Below are 17060 nucleotides of genomic sequence, written 5' to 3' on the forward strand. Positions count from 1 at the left end.
GGGACAATGAGCCATGTCTGGAGATACGGTTTTGGTTGTCACCACTGGAGGTGGGTGCTACTGGCATCTAGTGGGTGGAGGCTGGGGATGCTGCTAAATATCCTACAATGGGCAGGACAGTCCCTCCAGCAAAGAATAATCTGCCCAACACGTCAACACGGAAGGTGGAGAAACCCAGGTCTACACGGACCATAATAAAAGCTGACCTGAATGGTGTTGTTAGATGGTGGTTTGTGCTGCGTGGTGACTTTCCACTCACTTTCTCAGCCTCTTGGTAGCCTGACATAACTGATTCACCATAAAATGAAACAAATGTGAGGAATCAAGGAACCAGGTCACAGGCAAACAGTACAACATAAAACATTTAAAATACACCTCACTTTGGTCACTTTACAGTTTGCAAAGCACATTGGCATCATCAGTTCCACCAGAGGAGAGTAACTCATTAGTCCCCCTTCGCAGGTGAGAAGCAGAGGCTCAGCAGAGGGGAAAGGAGTGGCCTCAGGTGGCATTGGGCAGGTGTTCTGTCTTCGCCCTGGGGGCTCTGTGAAGTCTTTCTGGTCAGAAGAAACCAGTAACACTTGTGGGGGGGGAGGGGGGAGGGGGGCGGGCTCCCCACTGGGAGGGGTGTGGGGGGAGCATGACCCAAGTGCTCAAACAGACACGCCCTAGGTTACTCACAGTGCACTATTAGAAGAGCAGAAAATTGGAAGCAACCCCCATGTCCATCCATTGGTGACAGGATAAATAAACCACGAAGGGCGTGAATGACATGCACAGGATGTGGTCAAATGAAGGAAGGCAGACACAAACTGTTAAAAAGAAAATACTTTTAAAAATACAGACACCTACCAGGGATAAAACAACAAGCAGCTATGTACCTGCCACTGAAACGAACACGTTAGCGTTTTTGTCACGCTTGCTTCAGATCTTTTTAAAAAAATGAACTTGACGGTTTGCTTTTCCCTCCTCCCCGTTCACTTCCTTCCTCCCACCCCAGGGCAAACGGTGGGACAAAAACGGGTATGCGCACACTTTCCTGAATTTACTCCTAACGTGGGTTCAGGCATACCCAATACACAGAATATAGTTTTGGTTCTTTTTTTCATTGTGGTAAAATACATGTAACATACAAGTTATCGTTGTAACCCTTTTTAAATGCACAGCTTGGTGGCATTAAGCACATTCACATTGCTTTGCAACCATCCCCACCATCATCTCCAGAACTTTCTCTTCTTCCCAAACTGAAACTTGGGAAGTTTGACTCCCCAGCCCCTCCCCCAGCCCCTGGCCCCCACCATCTACTTCCTGTCTCTGTGGATGTGACTCCTCCAGGGACCCCCTGTGAGCGGAATCAGACAGTATTTGTCCTTTTTCATCTAGCTTATTTCACTGAGTATCGTGTTCTCAAGGTCCATTCACATTGTAGCAAGTGTCAGTGCTTCACCCCTTTTCATGGCTGAGTGATGGTCCCGTGCGTGGAGGGACCACATAGCATTTATTCATCATCCGTTGATAGACACTTTGGTTGTTTCTACCCTTTGGCTATTGTGCATAATACTGCTAAGAACGTGGATGTACAAATAAATGCCCATTTGGTCCCTTTTACTTTAAAACATAACTACATGTAACACTGTATACACAGAAAACATACAGCTACGTGGACATTGCCTGGTAGAGGAGAGACCTGGGCAGAGGGTAGGGGTCATGGGGACCTTGTTCTGTCATAGCTGCCATGTGACTTGTAATTATGTGATGTACTTATTACTTATTTTTGTCCATCCCCCCAGTAGGCTATGAGCTCCAGAGGAGTCAGGGCTGGGCCCCCTGGGGTGAGGAATTCAGTATGTGCTGAATAAATGGGTGACTTTCACTTCCCAGGAAAGAGCTGTGGGCTGCTCTGTAAGGGGGGCTGGCAAGCTTTCTGCTCAGGGCCACACAGTAAATATGTTTGGCTTTGCCAGCCGTCGGGTCTCCGTGGCAATGACTCTGTGCTGTTGTAATTGGAAAGTGCCAGAGTCCATACGTAAACAAGTGTCCTGACTATAAACTTTATTTACAGACATGCCAGTGTGACTGTTGTATAATTTTCACGTGTCTCGAAATAGTCTTTTGATTTTTTCAACCATTTAAAAATGTAAAAAGCAGGACTTCCTTGGTGGCCCAGTGGTTAAGACTTCCTGCTTCCCCTGCAGGGGACATGGGTTCAAACCCTGGTCAGGGAACTAAGATCCCACAAGCCTCGCAGCATGGCCAAAAAATAAATAAATAAATAAAAATGTAAAAAACATTCTTAGCTCACAGGCTGTATCAAAACCACAGAAGGGGGATGTGACCTGCAGGTCGGAGCTTGCCAACTCTATAATGTTAGAATGTTTTTTTTTTTTTTTTTTTATAAATTTATTTATTTATTTATTTATGGCTGTGTTGGGTCTTCGTTTCTGTGCGAGGGCTTTCCCTAGTTGCGGCAAGCAGGGGCCACTCTTCATCGCGGTGCGCGGGCCTCTCACTATCGTGGCCTCTCTTGTTTCGGAGCACAGGCTCCAGACACGCAGGCTCAGTAGTTGTGGCACACGGGCTTAGTTGCTCCGCGGCATGTGGGATCTTCCCAGACCAGGGCTCGAACCCGTGTCCCCTGCATTGGCAGGCAGATTCTCAACCACTGCGCCACCAGGGAAGCCCTGTTAGAATGTTTTGATCAACTGTGTCCCTTTTCTAATCAGAAAATAAATATTTTCCTTCTTTTAAAACATCTTTTAAGACTGTGGTCTGGAGTCAGGCACACCCCTGTTCCCATCCCCTCTGCCACTGATTTGCTGTGTGTCCTTGAGAAAGCCACCTTCCCTCTCTGAGTCCGGGTCTGCAAACTGCAGATAACTGCAGCACACGCACACTAGACTCTCTTGAGAAAAGTGGATACAATGAATGACCACGTGTCAGTATTCATTTGAGGACATCAGCTGGGCAAGATTGGTCACTCCATTGAGAGAAGAGGACCCCAGCCAAGGCTGGAACAGAGACCCCTTGGCTGAGTCGCCAGCCAGATTGCGCCATGCCCTCAGCCACTCTTGGGGATAGAGTCCAGGCTGCATGTAAGCGACCACTGGGAGGTGGCAGCTTGGCCAGACACAGGCGGTTCCTTATCTCCTGGGCACCAAAGCTGCAGGAAAGGCTCCCAGTTGACCACTGCCTCGGCTTCCTCTTAGTGTCTGTGTGGGCAGTAGCCTCTGAGACTGACCCCTACTTCTTGATATTCATAGCCTCCTGGGATTCCCTACCCTTGTGTACCTGGCTTCTAACCTGTAGGATACGGCCAGGGTGAGGGGATGTCCTTCTGTGATCAGATGGCAAACGGTTCTGACTTCCGTCTTGCTAGAAGCAAGTTGTCACTTCAGGGAGGCCCACATGGCCAGGGATTGAGTGGAATCAACAGCCAGTGAACAAGCCTGGAAGCGGACGCCTTCCCCAGCTCTGTGCAACACCTTGACTGCAGCCTTGCCAGAGGTTGTGAAACACAGGACCCGGCTAGGCTAAGCTGCACCTGGATTCCTGACCCACCGAAAAATGATAAACATGTGTTACTTTAAGTGGCTACATTTGGGGCAATTTGTTACATAGCAGTAGCTAATGAATACAGCCTGCCTTCTGTCTCAGGCCGGGCATTCCAGGGCATTGCTTGAGTTGGGTGACAGTAGTGAGTGCCACCTGTTTACGTGGGTGGCCCAAGGATGCTGGCATAAGGATGCCCGCAAAGCCCCTGCCACAGTAACCAGGACAGCTGTAAGGAAACTAGACAACACGAAATCACATGGGTTCACGAATTCAGCGTGAGCCCAGCCCTGGTGCCTGGTGACATCTACTCATCCTGCTTCCACCTGAGGGTCTTGTGGAATCTGTGCTGTCCCATCCAGACCACATTAGACCCAATGTGCCCTCAGGAGTCATCAAGCATTTTCTGTGTGCCAGGCGGGTCGGACAGACAATGTAACCATGAAGAAATACCTTCAGTGACTGAAATACCAAAGAGAGGTACTGAGAGATGAAACAGCTTCAAATGGGCCATACCCAGCCTGGGGGGACCCGGGGGGCCTCCCAGAGGAGGTGTGGGCTCGGGCATGAAGCAGAAAGAGAAGGAGACCAGGCCAGGAGAGAGGAGAAGCTGTCCAGGCAGAGGGGAGAGCATATGCAAAGGCCCAGGGGCAGGAGGGACACAGGAGCTCTGCAGGGGGTGGGAAGGGCCACGGGGAGGACTCTGGAGCCACGTTAAGGCTGTGAGCAGCCATCCAGAGGTGGACACAGAAGAGCAGGGCTGCCTGGGTTCAAACTCTGTGACCTCAGCCTCTTGGGGCCTCAGTTTCCCCACGTGTTCACTGGGATGTGCAAAACACTTGGCCCAGATGGGGTGTTCCAGGCTCACAGCCGGTGGCCCCCTGTGTGCAGATAGATGGGAAGGGGAAGTCATGTTTCAGAACCCGGAGGAAACCCCAGCTCGCCTTGGGGGCCGGTCTCAGCGTGGCCAGCAGAGGACACAGCTGAACCCCAGGGCTGCCCTGGGGCAAGGCTTTAGGGGTGGGCGCTGCAGGGCTGCCCTGCCTGCCGTCCTGGGCTGGAGGGCCCGGGGACCGCTGGGGTGGGCATTTCAGTCCCAGCACTGGAGGCCCCTGTGCGCTGAGCCCGTCATCAGGCCCCTGGGGTCTGAGGTGAGCTCAGGAAAGGGGAGAGGCAGCCCCGCACAGGGGTCAGAGTGGGGTTCATCAGGGGTTCCCACACCCCGCCCTCCCGGCCATGAGATTTCTCGCTTTGTCTCTGGAGCCTCAGTTTCCCCACCTGTAAAATGAGGACGATAGAAGAAACCACTGCAGCGCTTCTGACGATTAAGTGATTGTATTTATTCATTCTATTTATTTTGGCCGCGCCATGCAGCTTGTGGCATCGTAGTTGCCGGACCCGCGCCCTGGGCGGTGAAAGCGCAGCGTCCTAACCACTGGACCGCTAGGGAATTCCCTAAGTGATTTTATATACTTAAGGCACTTCCAACCGTGTCTGGAAAATCCTTAGACCCTCACACCCCGGCAAGGAGGGGGCTATTGACGCGGTGGTGACAGACGAGGAAACCGAAGCAGGAAAGCGACTGCGTGAGGACTCCGAGGGCTCGCTGCGCTGGTGCCGAGTCCGCCCGCCAGGCGCTGGCGGCCCGGGAGGCGGGGTCGTCGCGGGGGTCCGGGAGTCAGTGGGGGCCGCCTTCCCCGCCGCGGCCGCTAGGGGCCGCGCGGGCCGCCTGGCAGTGCGCTCGTGCCCCGCCCCCGCCCCGCCTCCCGTCCGCCCCCTGCCCAGAAGGCCCTGCAGGGACGCGGGCGTTCCTCTCCCCAGCTCCCGGGGCGCGCCGTCCAGCTTGCAGCATGAGCGCCCCCGCCGCGACCCCTATCTTCGCACCCGGCGAGAACTGCAGCCCCGCGTGGCGGGCGGCGCCCGCGGCTTACGATGCGTCGGACTCGCACCTGCAGATCCTGGGCAAGCCGGTGATGGAGCGCTGGGAGACCCCCTACATGCACGCGCTGGCGGCCGCCGCCGCCTCCAGAGGTAGCCCCCGACGGGCGCGCGGGGTCGACCGAGGCCGGGGCCGGTGGGACCCGGCGCCCGCCCGCTCTCCAGCGACGTGGCGGAACCTCTGCGCTCCTCTCCTCGCCTGGAAAACGGGGCCGCTCGCGAGGGCAGCGGGGTAGTCCTGGGGCGCTGCGGGCACCCTGAGTACCGGGAACCCCCTCTCCGGGGGGCACCGAGGCCCCGACCCCGGGAAGGGGTCGGGCTGGGTCGGGGGATGGGTTCTCAGACGCGGAACTCAGTCGCCGGCCCCCCGCCAGATGTCGAGGACAGGGGAGTGGCGGCCTGGCAAGGTGCTGCCCAGGCCCACGTGGGTAATGTTCCTGCCCAGGAGTCTCGGGAGGCCCTGCCCTGGCTAAGAATAGCTCTGGTAAAGCTGAGGCCTGGAGACAGCTGTCGGGGGTGGCCCTGCACCTGGTGTCAGAGCCCGCGGGGTGCCGAGGGCTCCCCACGACCCCCAGAGGCCGGGCGCACCACCTCTGGGCCTCTGTGTTCCCATCTGGCAAATGGGCACAGCCAGTGTCCCTGCATGGTTAGGGCGTTTCTCCCCTCCTCTTTGACCCAAAGGGGCTCGACCCCCGCCCCTCACTGTTCCAGGCCTGGGCCTTGAATCCTGGTCCTCCCTTGCCCTTACTTTGTAGACTTCATTGTTTGTTGGGGGGGCAGGGGACGCTGCCCAAATCAGGAGCTAAGCGCCCTCAGTGCAAACAGCATGGGCCAGGGCTCAAAGTCCAGGGTCTGCCCTGCCCCGTGGGCCAGCCCAGAAGCCGCTGTCCGTGGCCTCCCCGGCAGGCCACCCTCTCTGGCTGCTGGCCCCGGGCCCACGCTGTTCCCTCTCAGGGCTGCTGTGTTCTGTCCCACCCCCCACCTTTGCTCTGCCAACTGGTCGCTCCTAGTGGCAGTCGTTTCTCTCTGCCAAGGCCCTGCCCCCGCGCCCCCTCCTCCAGGCAGCCTCCCCAGCCCCACCCAGTGTGTAAGGCGTGGGCTGTCTGTCTGCCCAGGGGGCCGGGTGTTGGAGGTGGGCTTTGGCATGGCCATCGCAGCTACGAAGGTGCAGGAGGCCCCCATCGACGAGCACTGGATCATCGAGTGCAATGAGGGCGTCTTCCAGCGGCTCCAGGACTGGGCCCCACGGCAGCCGCACAAGGTGCCCGCCTCTGCCCGAGGTCCCGCTCCTCAGGGGAAAGGCCCTGCCCTCGGAGTGGGTTGAGGACCTGGGGTGGCCACAGACATGGGGGAGGTGGTCTTCTCTCTTGGGAGTTCCTCTGCCCCCTCCCTTGCAACAGGTGGAGAAGTCCTGGGCCCCCTTTGACCCTCAGCCTTCTCTTTCTTTCTCCCCTGCGCCAAGGTGGTTCCCTTGAAAGGCCTGTGGGAGGAGGTGGCGCCCACCCTGCCAGACAGTCACTTCGATGGTGAGGGGCTCTGGGCACTGGGCGGGGGGCCTCTGCCTGGATTGCCAGCCCCTCCTTTGCCTGCTTCTGAAGCACACATGCCTTGATGTGTCACTGGGGTGGCAGAGCCCGGGGGGCAGGCACGGACACACATACAGGAGCCTGGCACTCAGGTGCGTGGACACCTCAAGAACGACCAGATGGGACACAATTCATAGGGCCGGCTGCAGCATAGCAAACTCTGGGTTCCCGGCCGCCTCAACTTGCAGCCAGCGTCCTGACCACGTGGCTTCTGTCTTCCCGAGCAGGGATCCTGTACGACACGTACCCGCTGTCTGAGGAGACCTGGCACACGCACCAGTTCAACTTCATTCGGGTAGGATCGCGTGCGGTGGGACGGGGTCTGCCAGCCCTAAGGTGGGGGTCAGCCCAGTGGGCGCGCTTGCCGTCCACACAGGAGGCACCTCTCCTTCCGCCGTTCCCCTGACCTGGCGGGAGGCCCGCTGGGAACGCCTCTGCCCACCCCCACCCCCTCCTGACCACTGTCCCCCCCCACCCCCGGCCAGGACCATGCCTTCCGCCTGCTGAAGCCGGGGGGCGTCCTTACCTACTGCAATCTCACCTCCTGGGGGGAGCTGATGAAGTCCAAGTACTCGGACATCACCACCATGTTCGAGGTGCCGCAGCCTGGGCGCTCCCTGCCCCGCCCCCCCTATGCCCCCAGCAGCGACTTTGGGTGGGGAGGCAGCTGGGGTCACCTGTGACCTGGGGAGGGTCCCTTGCCGCTGGCCCTGGGGGCTCATCTCTTGGGTGGACTCTGCGCCTCCACTTGTAAATCAGGAGAGGTTTCTCCCTAGCTCAAGGACCTTAGATGGCTCCCCAGTGCCCTCGGGATACAGGGATTCAGCCCAAGGTCCCCAGCGGCATCCCCTCACTCTGCCCTCCTCCACCCGGGGTGCATCTTTATGGGTCTAGCCACCCCTTGTCTTGGGCCTTTGCCCACTCGGTTCCCTCTGCCTGCGAGGACGTGTGGGTGAGCAGCCTGGTGATACCCCATGACAGCCAGGAAGCTGTGTGTGGACACCTGGAGATTCCCACCCAGACCTGGGCTTCAGCATTTTCTTAGCAGCCCCGCCCAGCCCCCAAGGGCCTTGGCACTTGTAGGGGTGGCTGGCAGGGTGTCTCCTGAGGCCCCAGGGCCCTGGAGGTGATTCGGCACCTCCCTCTGGCCAGGAGACACAGGTGCCAGCCCTGCTGGAAGCGGGCTTCCGGCCGGAGAACATCCACACGCAGGTCATGGAGCTGGTCCCACCGGCCGACTGCCGCTATTACGCCTTCCCGCAGATGATCACGCCCCTGGTCACCAAGCACTGAGCCCACTGGGCCCACCGGCTCAGCTGCCCACGCCACCCTGGGGGCTCTGGGCTTCAGGAACCCCTAACCCCCAGACCCCTACTGAGCGCCTTCGTGGCCGGGAGTTCAGGCTCTGGCCCCTCGGCCCTGGTCCAGACCCACACCAGCCGCATGACCAGCAAGCTTCCCTAACCTTCTCTGCAAGGGGACGACCACTACCTTCCTACCATGGTCCTGAGAATGAAATAAACGCTAACACTGGGTTTAGCCAATCAGCACGAGGACACAAACGTGTGCTTGCTTTACTCTTCCTGCCCCTCCAAAAAAAAGTGAAAGGAAAGAAACCTGTTAAATTGACCACCACCGAGACAGTGGCTGTACCACTCCAAAGTGTCTGATCCTGCCTCTGACCCCCCCGCCGTGCCCACTGCAGACATTGCCAATTAGTCACCCACGGCCCCTCCCGCCCTCCCTCTGGTGGGCAGCTGGGGTCCCCAGAGGAGGTGGAACTAGGTCAGGACCTCATAGCGGGTGGCAGCCCCTAAGGCCCAGACCCTCTGGTCCCACCCAGTCAGGCTGCACCACGATGCCTCGCTCTGAGCCGACGCCCCTCCAGCCCCAGCGCAGGGACACCCTGGCTCCGTCTGCCCTGGGCCCTGGTGCCCAGCTGGTCGCCGCGGTGCCATCTGCTTCACCCCAACCCGCTCTTGGACGCGTCCACTCCCCTCCTTCATGGGTGGGGCCTCCCACTGGGCCACGCTGGGCCCGGCTGTCCGCTCCAGGGGCCTCGGCATCTCCATGCACAAGAGAGACAGGCCTGGCCCCGCCAAGCAGCACTCGCCCCGCCCACCTCCCAGGCCCCCACCCCCGGCCCACACACCACGTCGAACAGGGGCAGCCAGGCGGGTTTATCGGGTTTATTGACCGCCTCTGGAGTAACAGCGCAGACGGCCGTGGGGCGGCCAGGCGGCTGGCACTACCTGCGGTACCAGATCTGGAGCCTCTTCTCGCGCTTGATCTTCTTCTGCAGCTGCAGGATGCCATAGAGCAGGGCCTCGGCCGTGGGCGGGCAGCCTGGGGGCGGGTGACACCTCAGTCTCCCTGCCCTTCCCCCTCCCCTCCGCTCTGCTCCAGGTGGGGGCAACCAGGCCACTTCCCAGGGTGGGGAGGGGCAAGACGGGGCTCTGCCCCAGCAGCCTGTTAGGTCTGCACCAAGAGAGCTGGGGGGCTCGGCCCATCACGGGAAAGGAGCCAGAGTGGGGCAGGGTGGGCAGATGCTGACCCCAGGGCCGACCTCCCAGCCAGGATGAGGGAGGCCTGGGCTACCCCTCCCAGGCCGAGCTGCCCTGTCCCTGGCCCTCCCGCCACATGACCCGGGAGGACAACGTGGGCTGCCTGCCAACCCCCAGGCCACGCCAGCGTCCGGTGAGGACCCTTGGAAAGGAATGAGGCAGACTTCAGGCTGGGAAACCCTCCAGGGACAGCGGGGGTAAAGGCTGCGGTGTCACGCTTTATTCTTGTACCCAAATCTGCTTATTCTTAAAAGGGGGCGAGCTGTCTCAGTGGGGCTGTGGGGATTCTGTGAGTTGGGTGAGGGCCGCGTGGGCGCCACCTGGGGGCTCACCTGGGACGTAGATGTCCACGGGCACGATACGGTCACAGCCCCGCACCACAGAGTAGGAGTAGTGGTAGTAGCCGCCTCCGTTGGCGCAGCTGGTGGGGAGGGGAGCGCCAGCCGTGAGAGCCTCTCCAGCGACCCCGGCCTCCGTCCCTCCTCGCAGCCCCCAACCCGCACCCCCTTCCAACCTCAAGCAGGTGCCAGGCGGTCAGGAAAGGGCAAGACTGGGACACAAGTCACAGGAAAGACAGTGGCCACCTGAGACCTTCTGTGGGACCGGGTAGGACAGAAACAAACGGTGGGGCTGTGAACAGACGACGCTCAGTGAGAGAAGCCAGACGTGAAAGGACACAGCGTGTGACTCCACTGATGGGAAACGTCCAGGACAGGCCAGTCCACAGACACAGAGTGCGTTCCTGGTTGTCAGGGGCTGGGGGAGGGGGTGGGGAGTGACTGGTGATGGGGACGGGGCTTCTAGTGGGGTGATGGAATGCTCTGGAATTAGATAGAGGTGATGATTACACAACACTAAGAATGCATTAAAATCCACAAAATTGTACGTTTTGAAAAGGTGAACTTTGTAGTATGTGAATTCTACCTCAACCAAAAAAGTCAGGTGACTAAATGGCTTTTAATGATATGGAGAAATGAGGTGCTGGCTAGATGGTGAGGAGGCTGCAACGCCCCCCCCCAGCAGAACGTCCTTCCTGTGGTCATAACACAGAAACAACGAAAATGGACAGGCTGTTGGGGTGGGGGAGCGACTGTAACAGGACAGAAGGGGACGTTCTGGACGACCCCGATCAGAAAGCAGCACAGAAACGAGACTGGAAGAGACAAGCCAGCGTGTCACCGGCGTGTCTGTTGCTGGAGCCCCCGCCCCGCCGGGCACTCACCTCCCCATAGACACGACGTAGCGAGGCTCTGGCATCTGGTCGTAGACCTGGAAGAGACGGGGGTCTGCGTGCAGCTCGAGCCTGGGGGGGGGGGGGTTGGGGGGAGGGGGGTTTGGGGGAGGGGGAGGGGAAGGGGGGGGTGGAGGGTGGAGGGTGGGGTTGACGGTGGGGCCCACCTTGCGGAGCGCGGGGGCCATCTTGTTGGTGAGCGTCCCAGCCACGATCATCACGTCGGACTGGCGGGGGCTGGCGCGGAAGACCACGCCGAAGCGGTCCATGTCGTAGCGGGGCGCTGCCATGTGCATCATCTCCACGGCACAGCAGGCCAGGCCAAAGGTCATGGGCCACAGGGAGCTCTGCAGGGCGGGGCAGTTGGCCCGTGAGTGGACGAGTGGCCCACCGTGTTTAAAGAAATTGGACGATTTCACATAGAAAAATCTGTTTCTAGCCTTTTCTGGGCCCTGCCCACAGCAACCATGTGACCTCCAGACCCCGAAGGCTGCCCTGGACACTGGTCATCGGCCTGAGCCTGATGCCCCAGCCCAGGACTGTGTGACAGGAGGGCCAAATGAGTTAGGCCCTTGGGTCTACACTTCCCAGCAGCCACATTACCAAAAAGAAAAACAGACAAAAATAAAACCAAGTGCAACTAGCTTTAATAATATAGTCCACATAACCCAGCATATCCTAAATCCCAGCCTCCAACATGGGCACTTGCTGCTCTGAGTGCCCAGTGGTCACCCACGGCACAGATCTAGACCCTGGGGCTCAGCACCCTGGAGGGTCTTGTTCCCAACACCGCCTGGACTAAAAGTGCCAATTCCTCCAGGAAGCCCTCCTGGATGCCCTCTGACTTCCCTCCATCCTTTGGTACCCGATATTGCCCTGGCCCCCACCCACAAGCTGTTCTCCACCAGAGCTTTCTCTGCTTGTCTGTGTCCAGTCTGGGATCTGGCCAAGGTCCCTGCTGCCCTGTGGATGTCCCAATTCAGGTGACAGGGCTCGGGTCACACAGCAGGCAAGGGCTGCCCAACACGGCAGGGCCATGACTCCACAGCGCACGGCCACAGCAACCATCACCGCCCTGGAGCTGTGGGCCTGGAGGGACACTCGCTGTGGACTCGCTGGTCACACACAGACACCAGGACAGCACCAGCCCGCCCGTCAATGGGGGATTGTTACCCAGCCGGGCGCCCCGAGAGCACTGAAAGGAACCACTGTCCTGGGACAGAGGACACATGTCCGGGGGGAGACACGGACACACACGTGAGCACACAGACTGTCCCACGGCCAGTGTGGGGGTGGGGTGGGGGATTAGGATATTTGCTGGGAAGGAGCTACTGTTTCCATCGTGTATTTCCAGTTAAAAACATGGGTTTTACGTTAAGAGAGAAAAGAGAGGAATGAACAGAAGATGAAAGGAGAAGAACAGGAGGGAGGTGGCTCATCTTCTCTGGGGGCCGATGCGGGGGGCAGGGAGCACCGAGGGAAGTCAGGCTAGGAACTGCTGGGGGCAGGGTAGGGGTCCTGAGACAGAATCAAAGCCACAGGTCCCCACACGGAGGGGCCCTGGGGGAGTCCGGCCCACTCCGTAGCCACGGGAGCGTGGCTGAGCCGCCAGAGGGGGCCGCACGGACGCAGACGGGGAGGGGCTCACCCGGCGGGCCCAGTTGATGAGGTCGTCCAGCTTAGCCACCACATACTCGCCCCGGCTGCTGGGAAGGGCGGCGGGTTTGGGGACCACGGCTCCGGCCTGGGACACGGCGGGGTGGGTGCTGGGCACGGGACACACAGCAAGGGGAGGCGTCAGCCAGGCAGGTATCCCCGGCCAGGCCCAGCCCAGAACAGCCTCTCAGAGGGCAGGACAAAGCCGTGGTCACGGTGGGTCCCCAGAGCAGCACTGGGAGTAGCCATGAGGCCAGGTCTGCAGCAGCCCTGCGCCCCGGCCTGGGGCAGGACACACCTGCTCAACACCGGAGTGAAAGATGGTGTGGACAGGCCTCTACCGCCTCACTGAGGCCCAGCACGACCCTGTCCTCTCGGGGACTGTTTCCCCGTCTAGAAAACAGGCTCCGCTGACATACTCTTTAGCGAGGGCCCTCCTGGTCTGGAGTTGTGCAGCCACTGGCCTGGGCGCACAGGAGCGGGCTGTGCAGGACTCTGAGGGCAGGGACCCCCTCACATACCCCGCTGGGTGGTGGGAGTGCCCCGGAGTTGCCACAGGCTGCTGCTGTGCTGGGGTGGGGGGATGGGGGGACTTCAGGGTGTGTGGGCTCCCAGGAAGGCTGGCCTCACCTGCTTGGGCTGTCGGCGGCCGAGCTCGGATGGACCCCGCGCACCTGCAGAGCCGCGCCCACGCCGGAGCTGCGGGGAGACAGACCGCCCATGACTAGGAGCCCGGGGCGCCCCAACACACTGTGACAGGGTTACCCCGGGGCCAGGATGGGGAAACTGACCAGGGGGTCAAACCCAACCCACCGCCGGTTTTCGTAAATAAAGTTTTTTTTTTTTTTAAATTTATTTATTTTATTTTTGGCTGTGTTGGGTCTTCGTTGCTGCGAGCGAGCTATAAATAAAGTTTTATTGACACATAACCACACCCATTCACTTCCTTGGTGTCTGGGACTGTTTTTACAGAGGCAGAGCCAAAAACGTTTACCATTTGGCCCTTTACGGAAAAAAAAAATCTGCTGATCCCTGGTCTAGAGAGTGCCTGGTTTTCATTTGATACTTCCCTCATTTTCCCCGTCTTCTCTTTGCTTTGCAGTGAGTGTGTATTTTATTCGTAGGAAAAAGGCCTTATCAAAACAAACAGCCCAAATCCGAGGGCCTGGCAGCCACCTGCCTTACTGTCCCAAGGAGGCCTGCACGGGGCTGCCATCAGAGCAAACGTGCTGAATGCCTTTCGTGCGCCAGGTAGCGACTGGGCTCTGAGGGTACTAGGGCAGGGAGACGTGGGGCTGGATGCTAGGCGGCCCCTGGCCTGGTGCTGATGGAGGGCCCGCCCGGATCTGAGGCCCCCTGACAGCCCCCTCTGAGCCCCTCCCTGCCAGGGCCTCACTGCGGGGTGTTAGGATCAGAGATGCAGACATGCAGGCAGGAAGGCAGGCAGGCAGGCAGGCACTCACCGAAGAGCAAGGATCCCGCGGAGCAGGCCGGGAGCTGCAGAAAGAACCACAGGGTAGGGGCAGTGAGTTGTGGCAGCACCAGAGGCCACAAACGGCCCAGAGGGTCCAGCCTCCAGGTGTTTGCCCTTCAGGCCCCCCACGATGTGCGCCCCTCTCTCACCCTCAGGCTATCTACATTCCATTTAACAAACAATTGATAAAGAGCAATCTTTCAGGGGAATTCCCTGGTGGTCCAGTGGTTAGGACTCCACGCTTCCACTGCAGGGGGCCCGGCTTCGATCCCTGGTCGGGGAGCTAAGATCCCGCAAACCGCAAGGTGTAGCCAAAAAAAAAAAAAAAAAAAAAAGTGATCTTTCAGAATGTGAACCAGACAGTGTCATTCTCCTGCTTCCAACCGCACACTCCACATCAGAGCCACCTTCCCTTTCCTCAGGCATGTCAGTGTCCCTCCTGTTTCAGAGCCTTTGCACTTGCTGTCCCCTCTGCCTGGAGCACCCCTTTCATGGGGCAGCTTTCAGCTCAAATGCCTGGGTCTACACTAGCTCCCCAGGCCCTCTCGATCCTGTCACCCTGTTCTATTTCTATCCACATGTCCTCCTGTGGCGCCTGCCTCCCCCCGATGCCAGGGCCTCCCTGGGTTCCCCAGTATCTGTCTCGGCTTTGGCTCAGCCTGACAGGCAAGTGTCAAGTCAACAAACCCATAGACATCAGCGAGGCTCCAAGCCCTGGGCTGGGAGTTCCGGGGTTTCAGAGGCTGGGCAAGGAGTCCAGGCTAACAGCCCAGCCCCGGACTCTGGAGCAAGCTGCCCCTCTCTGAGCCTCAGCTCCCCCACCTGAAAATGTAAGGCTTTGGGTAATCTCAGAGCACAGTAAATGCCCTTCACCTCCAAGGTGAGGGGATTCCAGCCTCTGGACCAGACATTCTTAGCAAGGGGCCGCTGGTGAGGATTCAGCAGACCGGTGAGCTTGCACGGGAAAGAAGAATATCCTCTTTATTGTCACCAACGTCTTGCTGAAAATTGGCCTTTCCTTAAAATCTAAGTGTAGCCAAAACTACAGCAGTATTAGCGAGACTGAGGCTTTTCACCAACAGAAATGACAGTGGTTTCCTAACACCGACATAGAGGCTGCAGCCAACTCTGTGTAAAGGAACGTGTCCACTTCTCACTCCTTCAAAGTCACAGCAGTAGGCAGATCCGCCACCTCGGCTTTCCAGGCATGAATAATGAAGCACCCGGACTGCGAACTGACCCCCGGTTCCCAGACAGTATCCTGGCAACAGTCAGTATAACCGCTTTCCTTTGCAACCCTGTGAATCCATCCTATGCGTTTAATCGCTAATCGGAAAAAAGGTCCCCGGAGCAGCCCGGGTTTGGACGCCTTCTCTGCGGGTGACCGTCCCCTTCCCGGGGTGGCAGGGTGCCCCGGGGTCGCGTCCCTGCCCGGCCAGGCCGCGTGACCTCCAGCGGTTCCAGCCTCTCTCTTGGCCTCAGTTTCCTCGGATGTCGGGGCTGCTGCCCCCTCGCCGCCTCCTCCCGGAAACTTCAAGGGCACCATCCCGGGCCGAGCCTGGGTTCCTCCGGCTCCCGCCCCGGCCCCCTCCCGAGGCTGGGAGCCTGCGTCGCCCTCGGCCTCCGCTTCCCCAGGCGGCCGGGCGGAAAGGCGCCCGGAGCGACCCAAGCCCCGACCCCGCCGCCCCGACCAGCTCACCCGCCAGCGCCGCCATCTCGACCTCGGCCTTCAGACAACCTCTATGGTCCGTCCTCTTCAGAGCTCCGGGTCCCCAGGGCCGTCGCCCAAAGTGCCTCGGCTCGTGCTCGGAAACCGGAACTCGGGCGGGGACGTTCCGCCTCTGTGGAAACCCCCCCGCCGCGCGCCGCCGGACGCCCCACGCAGGGAAGGATACGGAAGTGCGCGGGGAGAGTCGTGGCAAAAGAAGGCGAGCCGAGCCGTCCACTCTCTTGTTACCCGGGGAAGGAAAAGCGCAAGTCCGTCCCTGGGTGGGCTCGAACCACCAACCTTTCGGTTAACAGCCGAACGCGCTAACCGATTGCGCCACAGAGACGGTGCTGCGGCTTGTTTCCAGGCGCGACCCTACGAGGCATGCGCGGCCCGCAGGGGCTGCCCGAGCTGCGCCTGCACGCAAGCGGCTCAGCGTGGGGCGGAGTCGGGGGCGGGAGCAACCCCCTACTGCGCAGCCGAAATAGCTCAGTTGGGAGAGCGTTAGACTGAAGATCTAAAGGTCCCTGGTTCGATCCCGGGTTTCGGCAGGCGTTTTGGCGCCCCCAGCGAACAGCGTTCTTTTTTGCTCCAAGCTGATCCAGCTTCTCCCAGCACTTTTACCCAGAATGTGTCGATTTTGACCTTTCCTCCCCAGAATACTCTCCATTCTTCAGATGAGGAGCTGGGCTGCTGGCTCATGCCAACGCGGGAGGGCTTAGAACAAGGCCTCATCCCCACCCACCCCGGTCCACCCCCAAAACTATGATCCCAGCCCAAATGACCCCCTTCCCCACTCCCATTTACAATATTTTTTAAGTGGCAGGATTAGAACGAATGTAATTGTCAAAAGGAACACTACTGAATACCAAAGGCGCCAAAAGGGAGTTTCCAGAGACACCTTCTGCTCGGATGTCATTTAACTGTGACAGTCCTGCTGGGTACCTATTCTGCCCATTTTACAATACATATGGGGAAACTGAGGTTCCCCCGTTCCCAACAGGGGAATGCAGGTGAGGAGCAGGGCTGGCTCCTGGCGAGGGAGGACCACGCCAGGTGTGTCCTGGAGCCGGACTGCGCGGTCCCGGGAAGGGGAGGCGGGGCGCCGGTTGGTGTCACCATCCCGGTGGTGACATACAGGAGAAAAGAGCGGGGCTGGGCCGAGGGCCGGGTCTGTTGGGAATCCTACACCTCCTTGCCCTCCGTTCCCACAACTGGCCAGGTTGTGGAGCTGGAATTTTCTAATTAAAATAAACCTTGTACTTCCAAATAGTTTGATTCAGAGAAAAGTCGCAAACCTAGTACAGAGTTCGCTGTACTCATCACCCAGTCTCTCCTACTGCTAACATTTTAC

General features: G+C 59.2%; 2 protein-coding genes and 2 non-coding genes across 4 annotated transcripts; 2 read left to right on the top strand and 2 right to left on the bottom strand.

Annotated features, from left to right (window-relative positions):
- Positions 1-5325: 5325 nt before the first annotated feature.
- On the top strand, positions 5326-8626 carry GAMT (guanidinoacetate N-methyltransferase). Its single transcript, XM_057541504.1, has 6 exons — positions 5326-5580; positions 6603-6748; positions 6950-7013; positions 7301-7368; positions 7559-7669; positions 8226-8626. The coding sequence occupies exons 1-6, from the start codon at positions 5400-5402 to the stop codon at positions 8364-8366; spliced, it is 711 nt and encodes a 236-aa protein (XP_057397487.1). The 5' UTR covers positions 5326-5399; the 3' UTR covers positions 8367-8626.
- A 621-nt stretch (positions 8627-9247) lies between these two features.
- Positions 9248-15868, bottom strand: NDUFS7 (NADH:ubiquinone oxidoreductase core subunit S7). Its single transcript, XM_057541505.1, has 8 exons — positions 15698-15868; positions 13988-14021; positions 13155-13223; positions 12517-12634; positions 11036-11215; positions 10860-10906; positions 9970-10058; positions 9248-9419 (listed from the first exon to the last, which is right to left on the bottom strand). Exons 1-8 carry the CDS (start codon positions 15711-15713, stop codon positions 9322-9324), a joined length of 651 nt encoding a protein of 216 aa, XP_057397488.1. The 5' UTR covers positions 15714-15868; the 3' UTR covers positions 9248-9321.
- A 110-nt stretch (positions 15869-15978) lies between these two features.
- TRNAN-GUU (transfer RNA asparagine (anticodon GUU)) lies at positions 15979-16052 on the bottom strand. The gene has a single exon. It is a non-coding gene; the product is annotated as a tRNA-Asn (tRNA).
- Positions 16053-16184: 132 nt separating this feature from the next.
- TRNAF-GAA (transfer RNA phenylalanine (anticodon GAA)) lies at positions 16185-16257 on the top strand. Its single transcript has one exon. It is a non-coding gene; the product is annotated as a tRNA-Phe (tRNA).
- Positions 16258-17060: the final 803 nt, after the last annotated feature.

This window comes from Balaenoptera acutorostrata, chromosome 2, assembly GCF_949987535.1.
Source record: "Balaenoptera acutorostrata chromosome 2, mBalAcu1.1, whole genome shotgun sequence".
Classification (NCBI taxonomy): Eukaryota; Metazoa; Chordata; class Mammalia; order Artiodactyla; family Balaenopteridae; genus Balaenoptera; species Balaenoptera acutorostrata.